The 17085-nt window shown below is 41.6% G+C and overlaps 1 protein-coding gene across 1 annotated transcript in view; it reads left to right on the top strand.

The window, feature by feature from the left end:
• LOC139547076 (G-protein coupled receptor 35-like) overlaps nt 1–17085 on the top strand; it is a 35587-nt gene that overhangs the window by 10503 nt on the left and 7999 nt on the right. The window contains exons 2-3 of the mRNA XM_071356135.1: nt 16100–16226; nt 16594–16757. Of these exons, the coding sequence (XP_071212236.1) occupies nt 16100–16226; nt 16594–16757 (291 nt within the window). The remainder of the gene's footprint in view (nt 1–16099; nt 16227–16593; nt 16758–17085) is intronic.

Here is a 17085-nt window from a genome sequence, read left to right as displayed (position 1 = left end):
CCTCGAGTGCGCCAGGAGGCGCTCGGTGAGTGGGGGGGTACTGTCATGTTTTGTCTTTGATCATGTCTTGTCCCTGTGCTTCCCTCTGCTGGTCTTATTAGGTTCTTTCTCTTTCTCTCTCTCTATCGTTCCGTTCCTGCTCCCAGCTGTTTCTCATTCTCCCTACGACCTCATTTACTCTTTCACACCTGTCCCCTGTTTTGCCCTCTGATTAGAGTCCCTATTTCTTCCTCTGTTTTCCGCTCCTGTCCTTGTCGGATTCTTGTTTGATGTTTGCTGTTCCTGTGTCCTTGTTTCGCCCTGTCGTGTTCTTTGCCTTCTTCAGATGCTGCGTGTGAGCAGGTGTCTATGTCAGCTACGGCCAGTGCCTTCCCGAAGCGACCTGCAGTCTGTGGTCGCGTCTCCAGTCGTTCCTCTCTATTGACGAGAGGATTTCAGTTTCCTGTTTTGGATTACCATTGATTATATCCAGGAGAATCATTATTTGTTTAATACTGGAATAAAGACTCTGTTACTATTACGTCGCTTTTGGGTCCTCATTCATCAGCATAACAAGATCACCCATGGCCTCAATCATCAGAACTTTCCTCAATGAGAACCGGTAAGTCTTCAGCATGCACTAAACATTAGGCTACTCTCAACTGTCAAATGACTGTATACTGCATGCCAATGTGTACCACAGAGTAGGTGATGTGACTAAATGTGTTCTTGCTGTCATTTTCCCTGCAGAATTTAGACTAGGCCAAATAGGGGAGGCAGAGGCAAAATTCTGACTGACCAACAAGAGTGGGCTGTGGTCAATTTGGTTCGGTCCAGAAATTATATTCGCCTTACAGAAATTCGGCAGCACATCTTGGACAATGATGTTCAACAATGTGGAAGCCATAAGTTTGCCGACTATTGCACGCATGCTGAAAAGGCACCAGGTGTCTCTAAAACAGCTATACCGTGTGCCTTTTGAAAGAAATGCAGACAGAGTGAAGCAACTGAGGACTGAGTATGTTCAGGTATGTTCAGTTTCAAGATGCCTGTTGTGAAAAATTGCCCCAAAATTCTACATCATTGAAATCAGTAATTATCTTTCCAAAATGTATTTTTAGAGGGTGATGGAGCTGGATGCTGACGAAAACCATCACAAATTCCTCTTTTTGGATGAGGCAGGCTTCAACCTGGCCAAGACAAGGAGGAGAGGTCGGAATTGTATTGGCCAGCAGGCAACCATTCAAGTACCTGGACAACGTGGGGCCAACATCACCATGTGTGCACCTAAATCGGAAGATGGTGTGGTGGGACGCAGACCTCGTATTGGATCATATAATGCAGCTCTCCTTGTAACCTTCCTTGATGAGCTAAATCAAGTCTGTAGAGCTGATGGCGTGACCTATGTCATTGTGTGGGATAATGTCAGGTTCCACCATGCTCAAATGGTGCAAGCATGGTTTCAGGCCCATCCACAATTTACCACCCTGTACTTACCCCATACTCTCCTTTCCTTAATTTTTCTCCACATGGAGGTGGAAGGAATATGATAGGAGCCCTCACGAACAAGCCACCCTTCTCCAGGCCATGGATGACGATGACAGCAATGACATCACGGGCAAACCAGTGTCAGGCCTGGATTCACCATGCCTGAAGATTCTTCCCAAGATGTTTGGCTAATGAAAACATCCATTGTGATGTTGATGAGAACCTGTGGCCAAATCCACAAGACAGGGTTGATGGAAATATAGAAGTACAGTAATCAATCCTTTGTTTTGCTTTTTACAGTAAGCCAGGTGAGGAACACTGCAGTTGACGTTTTACTGTATTTTTTTTCTTTTTTTGTAACTAATTATTTTTCCTTTGATTCAAAGAAACCTGTTGCGATTTTATTGTATTTCATCAATACATTTCAGATTTTGTTCAATGATTCCACTGTGTCTGTTGTATTCTCTCTACTAGTCCTTTTACAGTGATGTATTTACGTGCAGTACATAATGAAACATGTATCACCTATTTTGTACTACAAAATGTAATGATTGTACTTTTAATTTTTTACATTTTTATTTCAACTTTATTTAACCAGGTAGGCCAGTTGAGAACAAGTTCTTATTTACAAATGCGACCTGGCCAAGATAAAGCAAAGCAGTTCGACACATACAACAACACAGAGTTACACATGGAATAAACAAATGTACAGTCAATAACACAATAGAAAAAGTCTATATAGAGTATGTGCAAAGGAGGTAAGGCAATAAATAGGCCATAGTAGCGAAGTAAGTACAATTTAGCAAATGAACACTGGAGTGATAGATGTGCAGATGATGATGTGCAAGTAGAAATACTGGTGAGCAAAAAAAGTTTATAAAAACAATATGGGGATGAGGTAGGTAGTTGGATGGGCTATTCACAGATGGGCTGTGCACAGCTGCAGTGATCGGTAAGCTGCTCAGATAGCTGATGCTTAAAGTTAGTGAGGGAGATATAAGTCTTCAACTTCAGCGATTTTTGCAATTCGTTCCAGTCATTGGCAGCAGAGAACTGGAAGGAAAGGCGGCCAAAGTAGGTGTTGGCTTTGGGGCTGACCAGTGAGATATACCTGCTGGAGCACGTGCTACGGGTGTGTGCTGTTATGGTGACCAGTGAGCTGAGATAAGGCAGAGCTTTACCTAGCAAAGACTTATAGATGACCTGGAGCAAGTGGGTCTGGCGACGAATATGAAGCGAGGGCCAGCCGACGAGAGCGTACAGGTCGCAGTGGTGGGCCGTATATGGGGCTTTGGTGACAAAACGGATGGCACTGTGATAGACTGCATCCAGTTTGCTGAGTAGAGTGTTGGAGGCTATTTTGTAAATGACATTGCCGAAGTCGAGGATCGGTAGGATATTCAGTTTTACTAGGGTATGTTTGGCAGCGTCAGTGAAGGAGGCTTTGTTGTGAAATAGGAAGCCGATTCTAGATCTAATTTTGGATTGGAGATGTTTAATATGAGTCTGTAAGGAGAGTTTACAGTCTAGTCAGACACCTAGGTATTTGTAGTTGTCCACATATTCTAAGTCAGAACTGTCCAGAGTAGTGATGCTAGTCGGGCGGGCGGGCGGGTGCGGGCAGCGGTCGGTTGACGAACAACTACACAGTGAAACTATCGGTATCTTGTGTGTGAGTGACCTAAATTAATGTTCCTATAGTATTTCATGATACATTTGTTATTTAAACCAATGATTCTGCAAATGCACGGTTTCTTTAAAGATATGAATGCACAATGCAACGTTTTGAACATTGGACAGCCTGTGTTACAAGTGATGACCATTTTGAGTTTTGAAAAATGACCACAAGGTTCTGACATTAGTGCCAAAGTGATTGTAAAAAACTGTAAAACGTGATATGGAGACCAAAAGAATTGTCCTGAATTTTATACAGAACCTTCTGTGCATGCTATCTCTTGATAAAGAGATTATTTATCTAAATGGGATTTCCTAGTTTAAATGGAAAAGATAACATAACTAGAAAGTTCTCTATCTCCTTATCTCCGAGATGTGTTTGTGTGTGCCAGTGTGTGTGTCAGTGTGTGTGTGCATATATATATGTGTGTGTGTGTGCATATGTGTGTGTCAGTGTGTGTGTGTGTGTCAGCGTGTGCATGTGCGTGTGTGTGTGTGTGTGTGTGTGTGTGTGTGTGTGTGTGTGTGTGTGTGTGTGTGTGTGTGTGTGTGTGTGTGTGTGTGTGTGTGTGTGTGTGTGTGTGTGTGTGTGTGTGTGTGTGTGCTGCAGGTGCTAGGCCAATTCCTCCACAACCAGGCCTAGCAGACAGTAATGCCATCGGAGCGGGACCCAGCTGAATTCAGCTCTGTTCTGCATGGTTGCCCATGATAATTGCGTGATGATAGCGAGCGAGGGAGATGGGATATAATTTCCACCTCGAGATTCCTAAACAAATACCTGTGCTCAGCAAATGGATGGAGGGAAGAAGGGAGGAGGAGAGGAGTAGAGGGGGTGGCAGGTTGAGGGGAAGATGTGAGAGGGAGGAAGTGGTAAGGTGAGGAGCTGAGGGTGAGTGGATAAGGGATGAGGGGTTGAGGATGAGAGGGAATAAGATGTGAGGGGGTGATGGGAAAAGGGAAAAGGGGGTGAAGGGATGAGGAGGAGATGGAATGAAGGGGGTGAGAAAGTGAAGGGTAGAGATGGCAAGAGGTAAAAAACTATAAAGGAGGAAAATAGGGGAGAGAGGGGAAGGGGGGAACAAACAGTAGCCTAGTGGTAATTTAAACTGTCAACGTTGTTAGACTGCTGCTTGACCAATGGGGATTCATTGAGGTGAAGTCAAAGATTCTCCGATGTATTCTGAATAGTAAAAACAGACTCAAACAAGAAACTTCTGCATATATTTGAACATCTTTAGGAAAGTTTTAAGTTAATAAAAAACTAAAATGCTATCACCTCACGGCTCATCCAGGCCTCTTAAAACAGATGATCATCCTAATGTCTCATAATCCCAGAAGACATTAACGTCTGATTTAATTTAAATCTGATGACTTTCCCCTCAGACACTGGATGCATTTGAATTGCATGAACAAGATGGCACGTCCTGTTACACGCTGCACTCTTCTTCAGAGATAGTTTTACATAATGTCCCATTCCATTTGAAATAATGAATAGACAATGGGCCCATGTTAATGTGAGAATTTACAATTCAGAACACAGGGTCGTATAATTACTACGACTCATAACTCAGGGGCGTCCAGGCAGGGCTGGTGGTCCTTCATTTGCCTGGCGACCCAAACTCCGGCCAAAAGCTACGCCACATTAGTTTCTTCTCCGCAATGAGGTTGAATTTGAGTACCTCCCCAATGATTTCTAGAACCCAAACACATTGTAACCGTTCTGATTGGTCCAAAAAACCGATGTGTTGGGTCAGAGCCAGAACACAGGCTGTGTTTTGAACACAGGCAGTGTGTCATTGGACGGAAGAATGTAGCGAACGATAGAGTACTGGAAGATTCAGCTTGAGTCATCAGGCAAGTCCGTCATGGTGGTACAAAACGTGTAACATTTCAGCAGTCCGTCATGGTGGTACAAAACGTGTAACATTTCAGCAGTCCGTCATGGTGGTACAAAACGTGTAACATTTCAGCAGTCCGTCATGGTGGTACAAAACGTGTAACATTTCAGCAGTTCGTCATGGTGGTACAAAACGTGTAACATTTCAGCAGTCCGTCATGGTGGTACAAAACGTGTAACATTTCAGCAGTCCGTCATGGTGGTACAAAACGTGTAACATTTCAGCAGTCCGTCATGGTGGTACAAAACGTGTAACATTTCAGCAGTTCGTCATGGTGGTACAAAACGTGTAACATTTCAGCAGTTCGTCATGGTGGTACAAAACGTGTATCATTTCAGCAGTCCGTCATGGTGGTACAAAACGTGTAACATTTCAGCAGTTCGTCATGGTGGTACAAAACGTGTATCATTTCAGCAGTCCGTCATGGTGGTACAAAACGTGTATCATTTCAGCAGTCCGTCATGGTGGTACAAAACGTGTATCATTTCAGCAGTCCGTCATGGTGGTACAAAACGTGTATCATTTCAGCAGTTCGTCATGGTGGTACAAAACGTGTATCATTTCAGCAGTCCGTCATGGTGGAACAAAACGTGTATCATTTCAGCAGTCCGTCATGGTGGTACAAAACGTGTAACATTTCAGCAGTCCGTCATGGTGGTACAAAACGTGTAACATTTCAGCAGTCCGGTGAGAATGCAAACTATATTTTACTTTCAAAGTAGTAATATAAAAGCTATTTTAAACATGGAAAACACACATCTTTCATGATGCTGCCAATGCTGCTAACACATTGTATTAGTTAATTATGCAAAAACCCCAGCCACCATATGGGGTAATAAATGTAGCTTTTTATGTATATTCTTTGGTTTAATTTGTCTATTCTCTTCAAGCATATGTATTCTCTTCATGTGGCTACTGAGCAGCCGTAGAGGATAGCCCTCTTCACCAACTCAAGGCCTCTCTCTTCAAAGGAAACTAATGTCTTATATAATAACCTCTCAGAAGTTCCTTTTAATCTGCTGCCAGAATGGACATATAGGCCAACAGTGTATCTACATGTTTAATGGAGTGAGCTCCATTTAGTTAATGAGGGTTCCATTTTGTTCTCTTAATATTTTCAACCATGATCTCAGAACAGTTTGTCTGTCTGCTGAGCCAAGCTGCGTAGTAGTAGTGCCAGTAGTAGTAGTACCGCCAGTAGCAGTAGTAGTAGTAGTGTCACCAGTAGTAATACCAGTAGCAGCCAAGCTGCATATTAGTAGTGCCAGTAGTAGTAGTACTAGTACCAGTAGTAGTAGCAGTACCAGCAGTAGTACCAGTACCAGTAGTAGTACCAGTAGTAGTAGCAGTAGTACCTGTAGTAGTACAAGTAGTAGTAGCAGTAGTACCAGTAGAAGTACCAGTACCAGTAGTAGTAGTAGCAATAATATTAGTACCAGTAGCAGTACCAGTAGTAGTAGCAGTAGTACCAGTAGAAGTACCAGTACCAGTAGTAGTAGTAGCAATAATAGTAGTACCAGTAGTAGTAGTAGTAGTAGTACCAGTAGTGGTAGTAGTACCAGTACCAGTAGTACCAGTAGTAGTAGTAGTACCAGTACCAGTAGTACCAGTAGTAGTAGTAGTACCAGTACCAGTAGTAGTAGTAGTAGTAGTAGTAGTAGTAGTAGTAGTACCAGTAGTAGTAATTGTAGTAGTAGCAGTAGTATTAGTGAATATATTGCTAATGCAGGGACAGAGCCTCGTTCTACCATCCTCCTCCTCAATTGCCAACACTGAGTTTAAAACTTGTATACGATTTAAAATAAAATGAAATATGTGTAATTTAGGATATGTTTCACATGCTTTGTCTCTGATGGATTAACTGTGGAGTCTATTTCACAAAAGCCAATCATCCTCTCATTGCTTGCTCTCCAATGAGGCAGAACATAGTTTCATGTGTCTGGGAGATGAGTTCCCTGTGTCTTATGTAGTTATTTATACATTATTATATACTGTATACAGACTACACACATCCCCTTTAATCCCACCAGGATACCGTTATATATTCAATTACAGTTCCATGATTCTATTTCAACACAAGCAAGTATGTTTGGTTTTTCATCATCAAATATGCTTTTTCCATTACAACACGCCATCTTGTTATAAATTTAGAAATGGCAAAGGTAGTCAGCAAATATTTGTAGAGTAATCTGTTCATTCTCTTTTATTAATTATTAGTAAATGCATTGCCTTGTGAAGCTCATCCATACAGAACATGTATTAATATTGTAGCTATGGAAGAGTCCAGAATTCAGTGTTCAGATAAATCTCCTTATTTGGGCCCGAGGGACATTATTCAGTCATGATTTGGTCTTAGTTTCCCTTCCAGCAGTTATTCATGCCATTGAACCACACTCATGAATATTCAAATGACACTTAAATAACACTATTTTATTCAGTGTTGTGGGGCTGGGGATGGGGTTCAGGGGTACAGGCTTGATGCACTGAAGCTTAAAGGTGCAGTTTGTAACATTTTATTAATGATTTGGGGTTTGAAGATTATGATTTATAAATGCCTGACATAGCCTACAGTATCTTACGTTACAAACAACCCCCCAAAAAAGTGTTTCCAAGGATATTGGTTCTCTTTTCAACTGCTGAGAAAAATAAAACAATATTGTTTTCTCTTAAGGATTTCAATTATTTTACTACTACACACACATTATACAGCAGAGAAAATGTCTTTCCGTCTGATGGAGGCATTTTGTACTAGGTCCCAAACTAAATCATTTCTCATTTCTTCAACTGTGGATCGAGTTTGTCTTCTACGTGTTCGAGTCGCGGAACCATTCTTTTTGTGACTTTATAGTTTACATGCTTATTAATGCCATCTTCCAAGGGGCTGTCATCTATCATTCTCAGTAATGTCAGCTGGCGGAATTGGATAAAAAAATATATATACACAGACAAACACTGTTTATCATATTTTATTACATAAATATACAATTCTAATGTGTTTATTCAGATGCATAACATTTTCTTTGTTTTTTTCTTCATGTATATTCATAAGAGTTACTTCATATGCGACCCTAACCTCATTAGGGTAACATTTATGAAAATCATTATGTATTATGTATTGGAATTAAACAAAACAAAACAGGCATATTACTAATGCTTGAACTACATCAGTACAGGCATGAGAGTCACACAGTGTGGCTAATCTAGGTGACATCTCTCTGAAGTTAGAACAACACACTCAGGCTTATTTATGGGGGGGGGGGGGGTCACTAAGATACAGGACTGTAGAACAGAACAGGCCCACTGGTGAATCAGCTATTAACATCACTTGAAGAAATCCCTATGAGCAAGGTTTGTCTTCCCTTCACATTCCAACTCGTATAAGAAGTTGTGGGAGAATGTCGAGGAAAGAGCGGTACCAGACATGAGGAGAACAGGGACAGACTACAGGTTCACCTGAGCATCCAGATTAACTGAGAAAACCAAACCAAATAAATGATCTTCCAAAGGGAAACAATCCTGATCATCTTCAGCAACAGACAGACAGACAGACAGACAGACAGACAGACAGACAGACAGACAGACAGACAGACAGACAGACAGACAGACAGACAGACAGACAGACAGACAGACAGACAGACAGACAGACAGACAGACAGACAGACAGACAGATCGATCTGATGAGGTGAAGGTCCTTGTAGGTATTGGTTGTTGATCTTTCCTTGTTGGCTTTACTGGAGCAGTACCTAGGGGTAGTAGACAATCCACTCGTTCAAGTCTTCTTCCCAATACAATCCATTCAAATCCTGCATTGTCTCTCAAAAGACTACAAGTGGTATCTCGTCCTCGGAGCTGAAGTGTTTTTATGCAGGGATCGACCTGCAAATACTACCCATGACCCTGAGTGGGATTGATATTTCTTGAAAGTAAAATATGTTATACAGTATGTAGTTTACTGGTTTTCAATGGTAAAGCCAAATAGTATTAATTGAAGTATAATAATATCCTGAGCTTTATGTTAGTTGGGTCAACACATAATGCAACTCATAACTGCAGATCACAAATGAATATGTTCATATATTCATTTATACATTTGGATAGCTGTTTAGTTAAGACTTTTTGCAAGTCACAAGATGTACCATTCAATCTCTCTCTGGTGAATTCGCAGAACTTTCTTCTTTTTGAGTTTCATCATTTTAACAGAATATACTCGAATTGCCTTGGGAGTTTCTCAATGTATTGCAGGAGGAACATTGTTTCCTAAGAGCACACGTTCCACCTGATTCTAACACTGGAAAAGAATTCAGAACCACTCCAAACACCAACTATTTGTCCTCCTCGCTTTTACAAACTTTTACAGAGAACTTGTATCCAGACAAGCCAAACTAGGAGGCCATGCAGGAAGCCAGTCAGCTGCCAGTGGGGGTGCATGTGTTAAGGGTTTGTGAACATTTTTGCATTGATAAATAAACATTATTTTACATTATTTACATTATTTAAAAGATCTGTCAGGTCCCGTTAGAAGTTCCCGTTCACCATCGTGGTTGATTCGATCCATTGCTCTCAGGGTAAAGAATATTTAATTAACACACTGAATGAAATGAATAATCAATTTCCTAACAGCCACCAGGCAGCAGTGCATTGGGGACATGTGCATGTGTGATTCATATGTGCATACAAAATCATCCCTTCATCCCTCTGGTATCTAACTGGAGGAATAACATAATGTATGAATAGTTACCTCCTGCTGTATTCCTCACCTTACAGCAAACTTGTTCTGACCAGCTTATGGATATAATATATACAGGTGTGTCTTGTTGAAGAGTGTGTTGATGTTTGTGTGTGTGTGTGTAGTTGTCTATCAGAGAGGGCACATGTTTTTGTCAGTGTGTCCAGGTGAATAGAATGTGTGTATACATCTGTCTTCACCCTTCTCCCTGCCCCACAATGACCGTTTCCTCACACACACTCGTTGACACCTGCCCAATTGAATGTTGAACACCTGCTTGTTGGCATGGCGACATCTGTGCCTCTAGGATGGGCCAGGGGGCATCTGCTCGACAGAGAGGAGAGGGGTGAATGGGTTGCCCTTGGCAACTGTGTTCTGAACAGACCCTGGCATGGGCACAAGGCATCATGGGTAGAGAAGCAGGGAGCTCAGTGTGAGGGAGAAACGCTTTGGCCTCCTGCTCCTCCTGGCACACCTAGGAATCATCCCAAATGGCATCCTATTCCCTGTAGGATGCACTATACTTAACCAGGGTCCATAGGGTGCTGTTCAAAATTAGTGCATAGGGTCCCATTTCAGGCACACCCAGGACTTTTCATTTGGGTATCTCTTTCTCCATTGCTCTTGTCTCCTGGCCCCTGCTCTGTCTCGCGTATGTGCACAGAAAAGCCTCAATTAGTCGGGGTATGGACTCTACAAGGTGTCCAAAGCGTTCCACAGGGATGCTGGCTCATGTTGACCCCAATCCTTCCCACAGTTTTGTCAAGTTGGCTGGATGTCATTTGGGTGTTGGACCATTCTTGATACACACGGGAAACTGTTTAGTGTTAAAAACCACTGCAGCATTTGAATTCTTTACTCAAACCGGTATGCCTGGCACCTACTACCATACCTCATTTAAAGGCACTTAAATATTTTGTCTTGCCCATTCACCTTCTGAATGGCACACATACAGTATACAATCCATGTCTCAATTGTCTCAAGGCTTAAAAATCCTTCTTTAACCTGTCCCCACTCCTTCATCTACACTGATTGATGTGGATTTAACAAGTAACATTAATAAGGGACCATAGCTTCACCTGGATTCATCAGTAGAGGTTCATGGGTAAAATCACTGGGGAAGCAATAACCTGTTCATTCATATGCCTTGCAAACGTGACATATAGGCCTAAAGGACGAGAAAAATTCAACCACACCTTTGTTTTATCACAAAACCGGAGAGCAACCTCTGTCCACAAAGCCTATTGCATGTAACAGATAGTTACATGACATACAGCATGGACAAGCAAGTTAATGTTTCCGACAATATTTATGACCACTAAACAATTATTGAAAAGAAAAAAAAGTACAACCACAGAGAGTTACCGCAAGTCACAAAGAAAACAGGAGCTGCCTCCACTATTCCAGCACCATTTCAACATCATCATACCCCCTCTGCTTAGTCTAATACAGTGACAACTAAAAGACACCAAAAACAATTTAGTTCAATCAACGTAAGCTAAGTATGTGGCTGTCCATGGTTCTGATTTCTGTGTGTGTGCGCGTTCATGAAAGTAGAAAAACATGTTGACTCACCCTACTTGAAAAGAAACGCCAATACCATCCTCCTCTCTTTCCTGTTGAAGAAACCGTCTATCACTCTGTCATACAGTACACACTTTTATTTGTTGTCTTAGGCTACATTGCTAAAATGTTTGCTCGCTAGCCTAACTTCCATTCATTGGCAATGTTAGCTAGTTAATTGATATGCCCTTATAATCATTGGCCAATATGGAGAATTAAGTAAAACCACAAGTCCAAATCCCTATCTCCATCCATGGCTAATTTAGGAAAGGGACAATTTTAGCTCGCTAACTAGCCACCAGACGACAACAACACTATGAGATACAACAATTCAAGTTTTTCTGTCAATGGCATATGTTCTCACTGGGATTTGATAGGAGTGACGCCAAAATCCAAGCTGGCTTCCCTTGACACTTTATTTTGCTGCGGCAGGACCATTCACAGTTGACCTTAGATCAGTTTAGCGCAACGCTCAGTTTAGCTTGGCCTCCCTTTTTATCAAGGGAGGCCAAATGCTCGTTTGGACCAGACAGCATCAGATAGATGGCCTACACATAAAGAGACAGAGGGGGTGCTGTTTCGCTCGCTCTGATTCTTTCATCTGTGAGTTACATTCAGCCTCTTGCGAATTAAAGGAAAATTAGGAAACACAGAGACACGAATTATAAATTATTTAATGATTTAAAAAATATATATTGGTAAATATTTTTGGGAAGCCTGGCTTCCCTTGGCATCCATGGTCAGTCTATGTCATGGAAAAAGCAGGTGTTCCTAATGTTTTGTACACTCACTGTATTATTGCAGTTATTCATAGAATAAATTCTTTAAAAATGTGATTGACATTTCTGCATGTTTTATCGATCTGTGCCATCATGTTAAAACATGTAAAACAGAGATAAACACAAAATATCTATGTGCAGGAGATTGACAATTTGATATTTGAGGTATCAGCATCAGGATCAGTTTTTAGATGCACTTGTTATTGATTTTTATTTCCATTGTTCTTTTGCACTATTTTCTCTAAGAGAACAGAGTGTATTAGATTACTTTTACACGTTTCACATGTTTTACACAAGTATGAATTTAAGAAAGTGTTCAACTGTAGTATTGGTCTGCAAAAAAAGTATTTATTTTAAATAGATTATTATTTTCCTTTGTGAAGTTAATGTACACTAGCTAAACAAAAATGAAATGTGTGGCCTAACATCAATGACATCAAATTATTATTATTTTTTAAACGATAACTACCCTAAAAACAGTTATTTTAAAAGTTTTACATTTTAAGCTGTATGCGTTACCAATGGTCTTGTCCTTTTCTTAGCCTTCACTAAACACTTCAACCGTGACTTAATTTATTTTTGTTTCATATGCCACAATGATGGATAGTTCTGATTTTAAATCATGGCGTTGACAAGAGAGTAGGTAAAAGAGGGGATAAATAGAATAAAAACGTAGATTGGGGCGTTTATTAGTTACGATCCTCCCCCTGCTAGACAATAAATCTTCTGAATGCATATTTAACAGTGAATCAAAACACACTATAGCTTGAAGGTTAACCTGCATTGTGATTGAATTTGCTTTTTAAATACAACGAACTTGGTGCATTAGCCTTTGTCCCACCACGGCAATAGTTCGAGGTTAGTTCAGTGATAGTTCATGGCATGGTTCAGTGATTCTCACAGAGCAAAAATGACCACAAGTTAAATGACCACAAGAATGAACTCAGCAATTTGTATATTAAAACCATTATAGAATCCAAACACAGTAGATCCCCACTAGGCACAGACGTCAAATTCAATGTAAATTCCACGTCATTTCAATGAGACATCGCGAAGTCGCACTGCTTCTTGACACAATGCCCGCTTAACCCGGAAGCCAGCCGCACCAATGTGTCAGAGGAAACACTGTACACCTGGCGAACGTGTCAGCGCACAGGAGTAGCTGGAGCGCGATGGGACAAGGATGTCCCGGCCGGACAAACTCTCCCCTAAACCGGACTACGCTGGGGCAATTGTGCGGCGCCTCATGGGTCTCCCGGACGTGGCCGGCTGCAACACAGCCTGGAATTGAACCAGGATCTGTAGTGATGCAGTGTCCTTACACAGCTCTCTGGTCTTGGCCATCGTGGAGAGGTTGGAGTCTGTTTGATTGAGTGTGTGGACAGGTGTCTTTTATACAGGTAACGAGTTCAAACAGGTGCAGTTAATACAGGTAATGAGTGGAGAACAGCAGGGCTTCTTAAAGAAAAACTAACAGGTCTGTGAGAGCCGGAATTCTTACTGATTGGTAGGTGATCAAATACTTATGTCATGCAATAAAATGCAAATGAATTACTTAAAAATCATACAATGTGATTTTCTGGATTTTTGTTTTAGATTCCGTCTCTCACAGTTGAAGTGTACCTATGATAAAAATTACAGACCTCTACATGCTTTGTAAGTAGGAAAACCTGCAAAATCGGCAGTGTTTCAAATACTTGTTCTCCCCACTGTATGTCTTGTTCGATTAAGTTCATATTTATATCCAAAAACCTCAGTTTACAGTGGCGCCATGATCAGAAATGCCTCCAAAATATCCAGAGAAATTTCAGAGAGCCACGTCAAATAACAGAAATACTCATCATAAACTTTGATGAAAGATACATGTTTTACATAGAATTAAAGATACACTTGTTCTTAATGCAACCGCTGTGTCAGATTTCAAAAAGCTTTACGGCAAAACACAATACTCAATAATCTGAAAACAGCGTTCAGCCACAAAAGCAAGCCATACAGTTACCCGCCAAATTGTGCAGTCAACAAAACTCATAAAAAGCATTATAAATCTTCACTTACCTTTGCTGATCTTTGTCGGAATGCACTCCCAGGACTCCCACTTCCACAAGAAATGTTCGTTTTTTTCGGTAATGTCCATCATTTATGTCCAAATAGCTATTTTTGTAGCGTGTTTGGTAAACAAATTCAACGTCAGGGAAGCGCGTTCACTAAAACCTGACGAAATGTCCAAAAGTTCCGTAACAGTCCGTAGAAACATGTCAAACGATGTATTGAATCAATCTTTAGAATGTTTTTAACATAAATCTTGAATAACGTTCCAACCAAAGAATTACATTGACTTCAGATGAGCGATGGAACAGAGCTCCCTCTCATGTGAACGCGCATGGTCAAAGAATGGTCAGGTTATGGCAGACCTGACTAATTCCCCTCTCATTTGACCCCCCTTCACAGTAGAGGCATCAGACAAGGTTCTACAGACTGTTGACTATATCTAGTGGAAGCCGTAGGAAGTGCAAACTCATCCATATCTCGCTGTGATTTCAATAGGATCTTGGTTGAAAATCGACCAGCCTCAGAATTTCCACTTCCTGTTTGGATTTTTTCTCAGGTTTTTGCCTGCCATATGAGTTCTGTTATACTCACAGACATAATTCAAACAGTTTTAGAAACTTCGTAGTGTTTTCTATCCAATATTAGTAATAATATGCATATATTAGCAACTATGACTGAGGAGCAGGCCGTTTACTCTGGGCACCTCTGTGCACCTTTCATCCAAGCTACTCAATACTGCCCCTGCAGCCATAAGAAGTTAACATGGTGTCATGGCAAACTCCTACCTGAAACCTCCTTTGGATGATGCATTTAACTCATAAAGATCTTATTAAATTATTAGGTTCTAATTCCTAATTCTATGATTCTACTGCCCTCACACAAACTTCTTGTTTTACTGAATACTGGAAGCATTACCCTGTTAAAGGGAGTCCACCTAGGATGGTGCTGGAGGAATAGCGGCTGTTTTATGGTCTCCTGACCAATTGTGCTATCTTGTGTATTTTTTTGTGCTGATCTAGAAGTTTTTTTGTACATAACGTTTCCGCCATCGTTTCCTATAACCGAAAAGAGCTTCTGGACATTAGAACAGCCATCACTAACCTTGATGAGGACTTCTACTTCAATGAGTCGGAGGTGAAAGACATAATGATTATCGCGGACCAGCCCCAAATCCCTGACTCTAGAAGAAGGAGGAGACAGCACCATAGAGGCGGGGATACCTGACAAGACTACGTCGGAGAGTGGATAAATCACTTCTACCCTCCGTTCTATTGGCAAACATGCAATCAATGGAGAATAATCTGGATGAGCTCTGTTCGAGACTATCCTATCAATCTGATCTGAAGAACTGTAATATCCTATGTTTCTCAGTGTCATCGCTGAACAAAGACACGGTAAATATAAATCTGGTTTTTCTATACATCAGCAGGACAGAAAGGAGGTGTCGGGGAAGCTCAGGGGAGGTGGTGTGTCTCTTTGTTTAATGAGCAATCTCTAATATTAAGGAAGTCTCGAGGTTCTGCTCGCCTGAGTTAGATAACCTCATGATAAGCTGTAGACCATACTATTTACCAAGAGAGTTTTCATGTATATTTTTCTTAGCTGTCTATTTACCACCACAAACCGATGCTGGCACTAAGATCGCACTCAACAAGCTGTATAGGGTCATTAGCAAACAAGAAAATGCTCACTCAGAGGTGGTGCTCCTAGTGGCCAGTGACTTTAATGCAGGAAAACTGAAATCCGTTTCACCTACCAGCATGTCACCTGTGCAACTAGAGGCGAAAATACTCTAGATCACCTTTACTCCACATACAGAGAAGCACACAAAGCTCTCCCTCGCCTTCTATTTGGCAAATCTGACCATAACTCTATCCTCTTCATTCTTGCGCACAAGCAAAAACTCAATATGGAAGTGGTCCGATTAAGTGGATGCTTAACAGGACTGCTTTGCTAGCACAGACAGGAATAAGTTCCAGGATTCATCCGATGGCATTGAGGAGTTCACCACATCTGTCAACGGCTTCATTAATAAGTGTATCAACGATGACGTCCTCACAGTGACCGTACGTACATATCCCAACTAGATACCATGGATTACAGGCTAAAGGCTAGAGCTACCGCTTTCAAGGAGCGGGGCACTAATCTGGACACTTATAAGACATCCTCTACGCCCTCCGACTAACCATCAAACAAGCAAAGTGTCAATACAGGACCAAGGTCAAATCCTACTACACCGGCTCTAATGGTCATCAGATGTGGCAGGACTTGCAAACTATCACAGATTACAAAGGGAAACCCAGCCGCGAGCTGTCCAGTGACGCGACCTTACCAGACGAGCTAAATACCTTCTATGCTTGCTTCGAGGGTATCAACACTGAACCATGTATGAGAGCACCAGATGTTCCAGATGACTGTGTGATCATCCTCTCCGTAGACGATGTGAGGAAGACCTTTAAACAGGTTAACATTCCCAAGGTCACAGGGCCAGACGGATTACCAGGACTCGTACTCTACCCTGACGTTTTCAACCTGACCCAGTCTGTAATACCTACATGTTTCAAGCAGACCACCATAGTCCCTGTGCCCAAGAACGCCAAGGTAGCCTGCCTAAATGACAATCGCCCCGTACCACTCGCATCTGTAGCAATGGAAGGCTTTGAAAGGCTGGTCATTGCTCACATCAACACCAACACCATCATCCCAGACACCCACTCCAATTTGCATACCGCCCCAACAGATCCACAGATGATGCAATCTCGATTGCACTCCAAACTGCCTTTTCCCATCTGGACAAAAGGAACAGCTATGTGAAAATGCTGTTCATTGACTACAGCTCAGCATTCAACACCATAGTGCCCTCCAAGCCCATCACTAAGCTAAGGACCCTGGGAAGGAATTCAATTTTATTTTCGTGGCAAATCGCCAG

Source organism: Salvelinus alpinus, chromosome 20 (genome assembly GCF_045679555.1).
Source record: "Salvelinus alpinus chromosome 20, SLU_Salpinus.1, whole genome shotgun sequence".
In the NCBI taxonomy this organism is placed as follows: Eukaryota; Metazoa; Chordata; class Actinopteri; order Salmoniformes; family Salmonidae; genus Salvelinus; species Salvelinus alpinus.
Note: the sequence above shows the minus strand (reverse complement) of the source record. Positions and strands in the feature narration are given on the sequence as shown.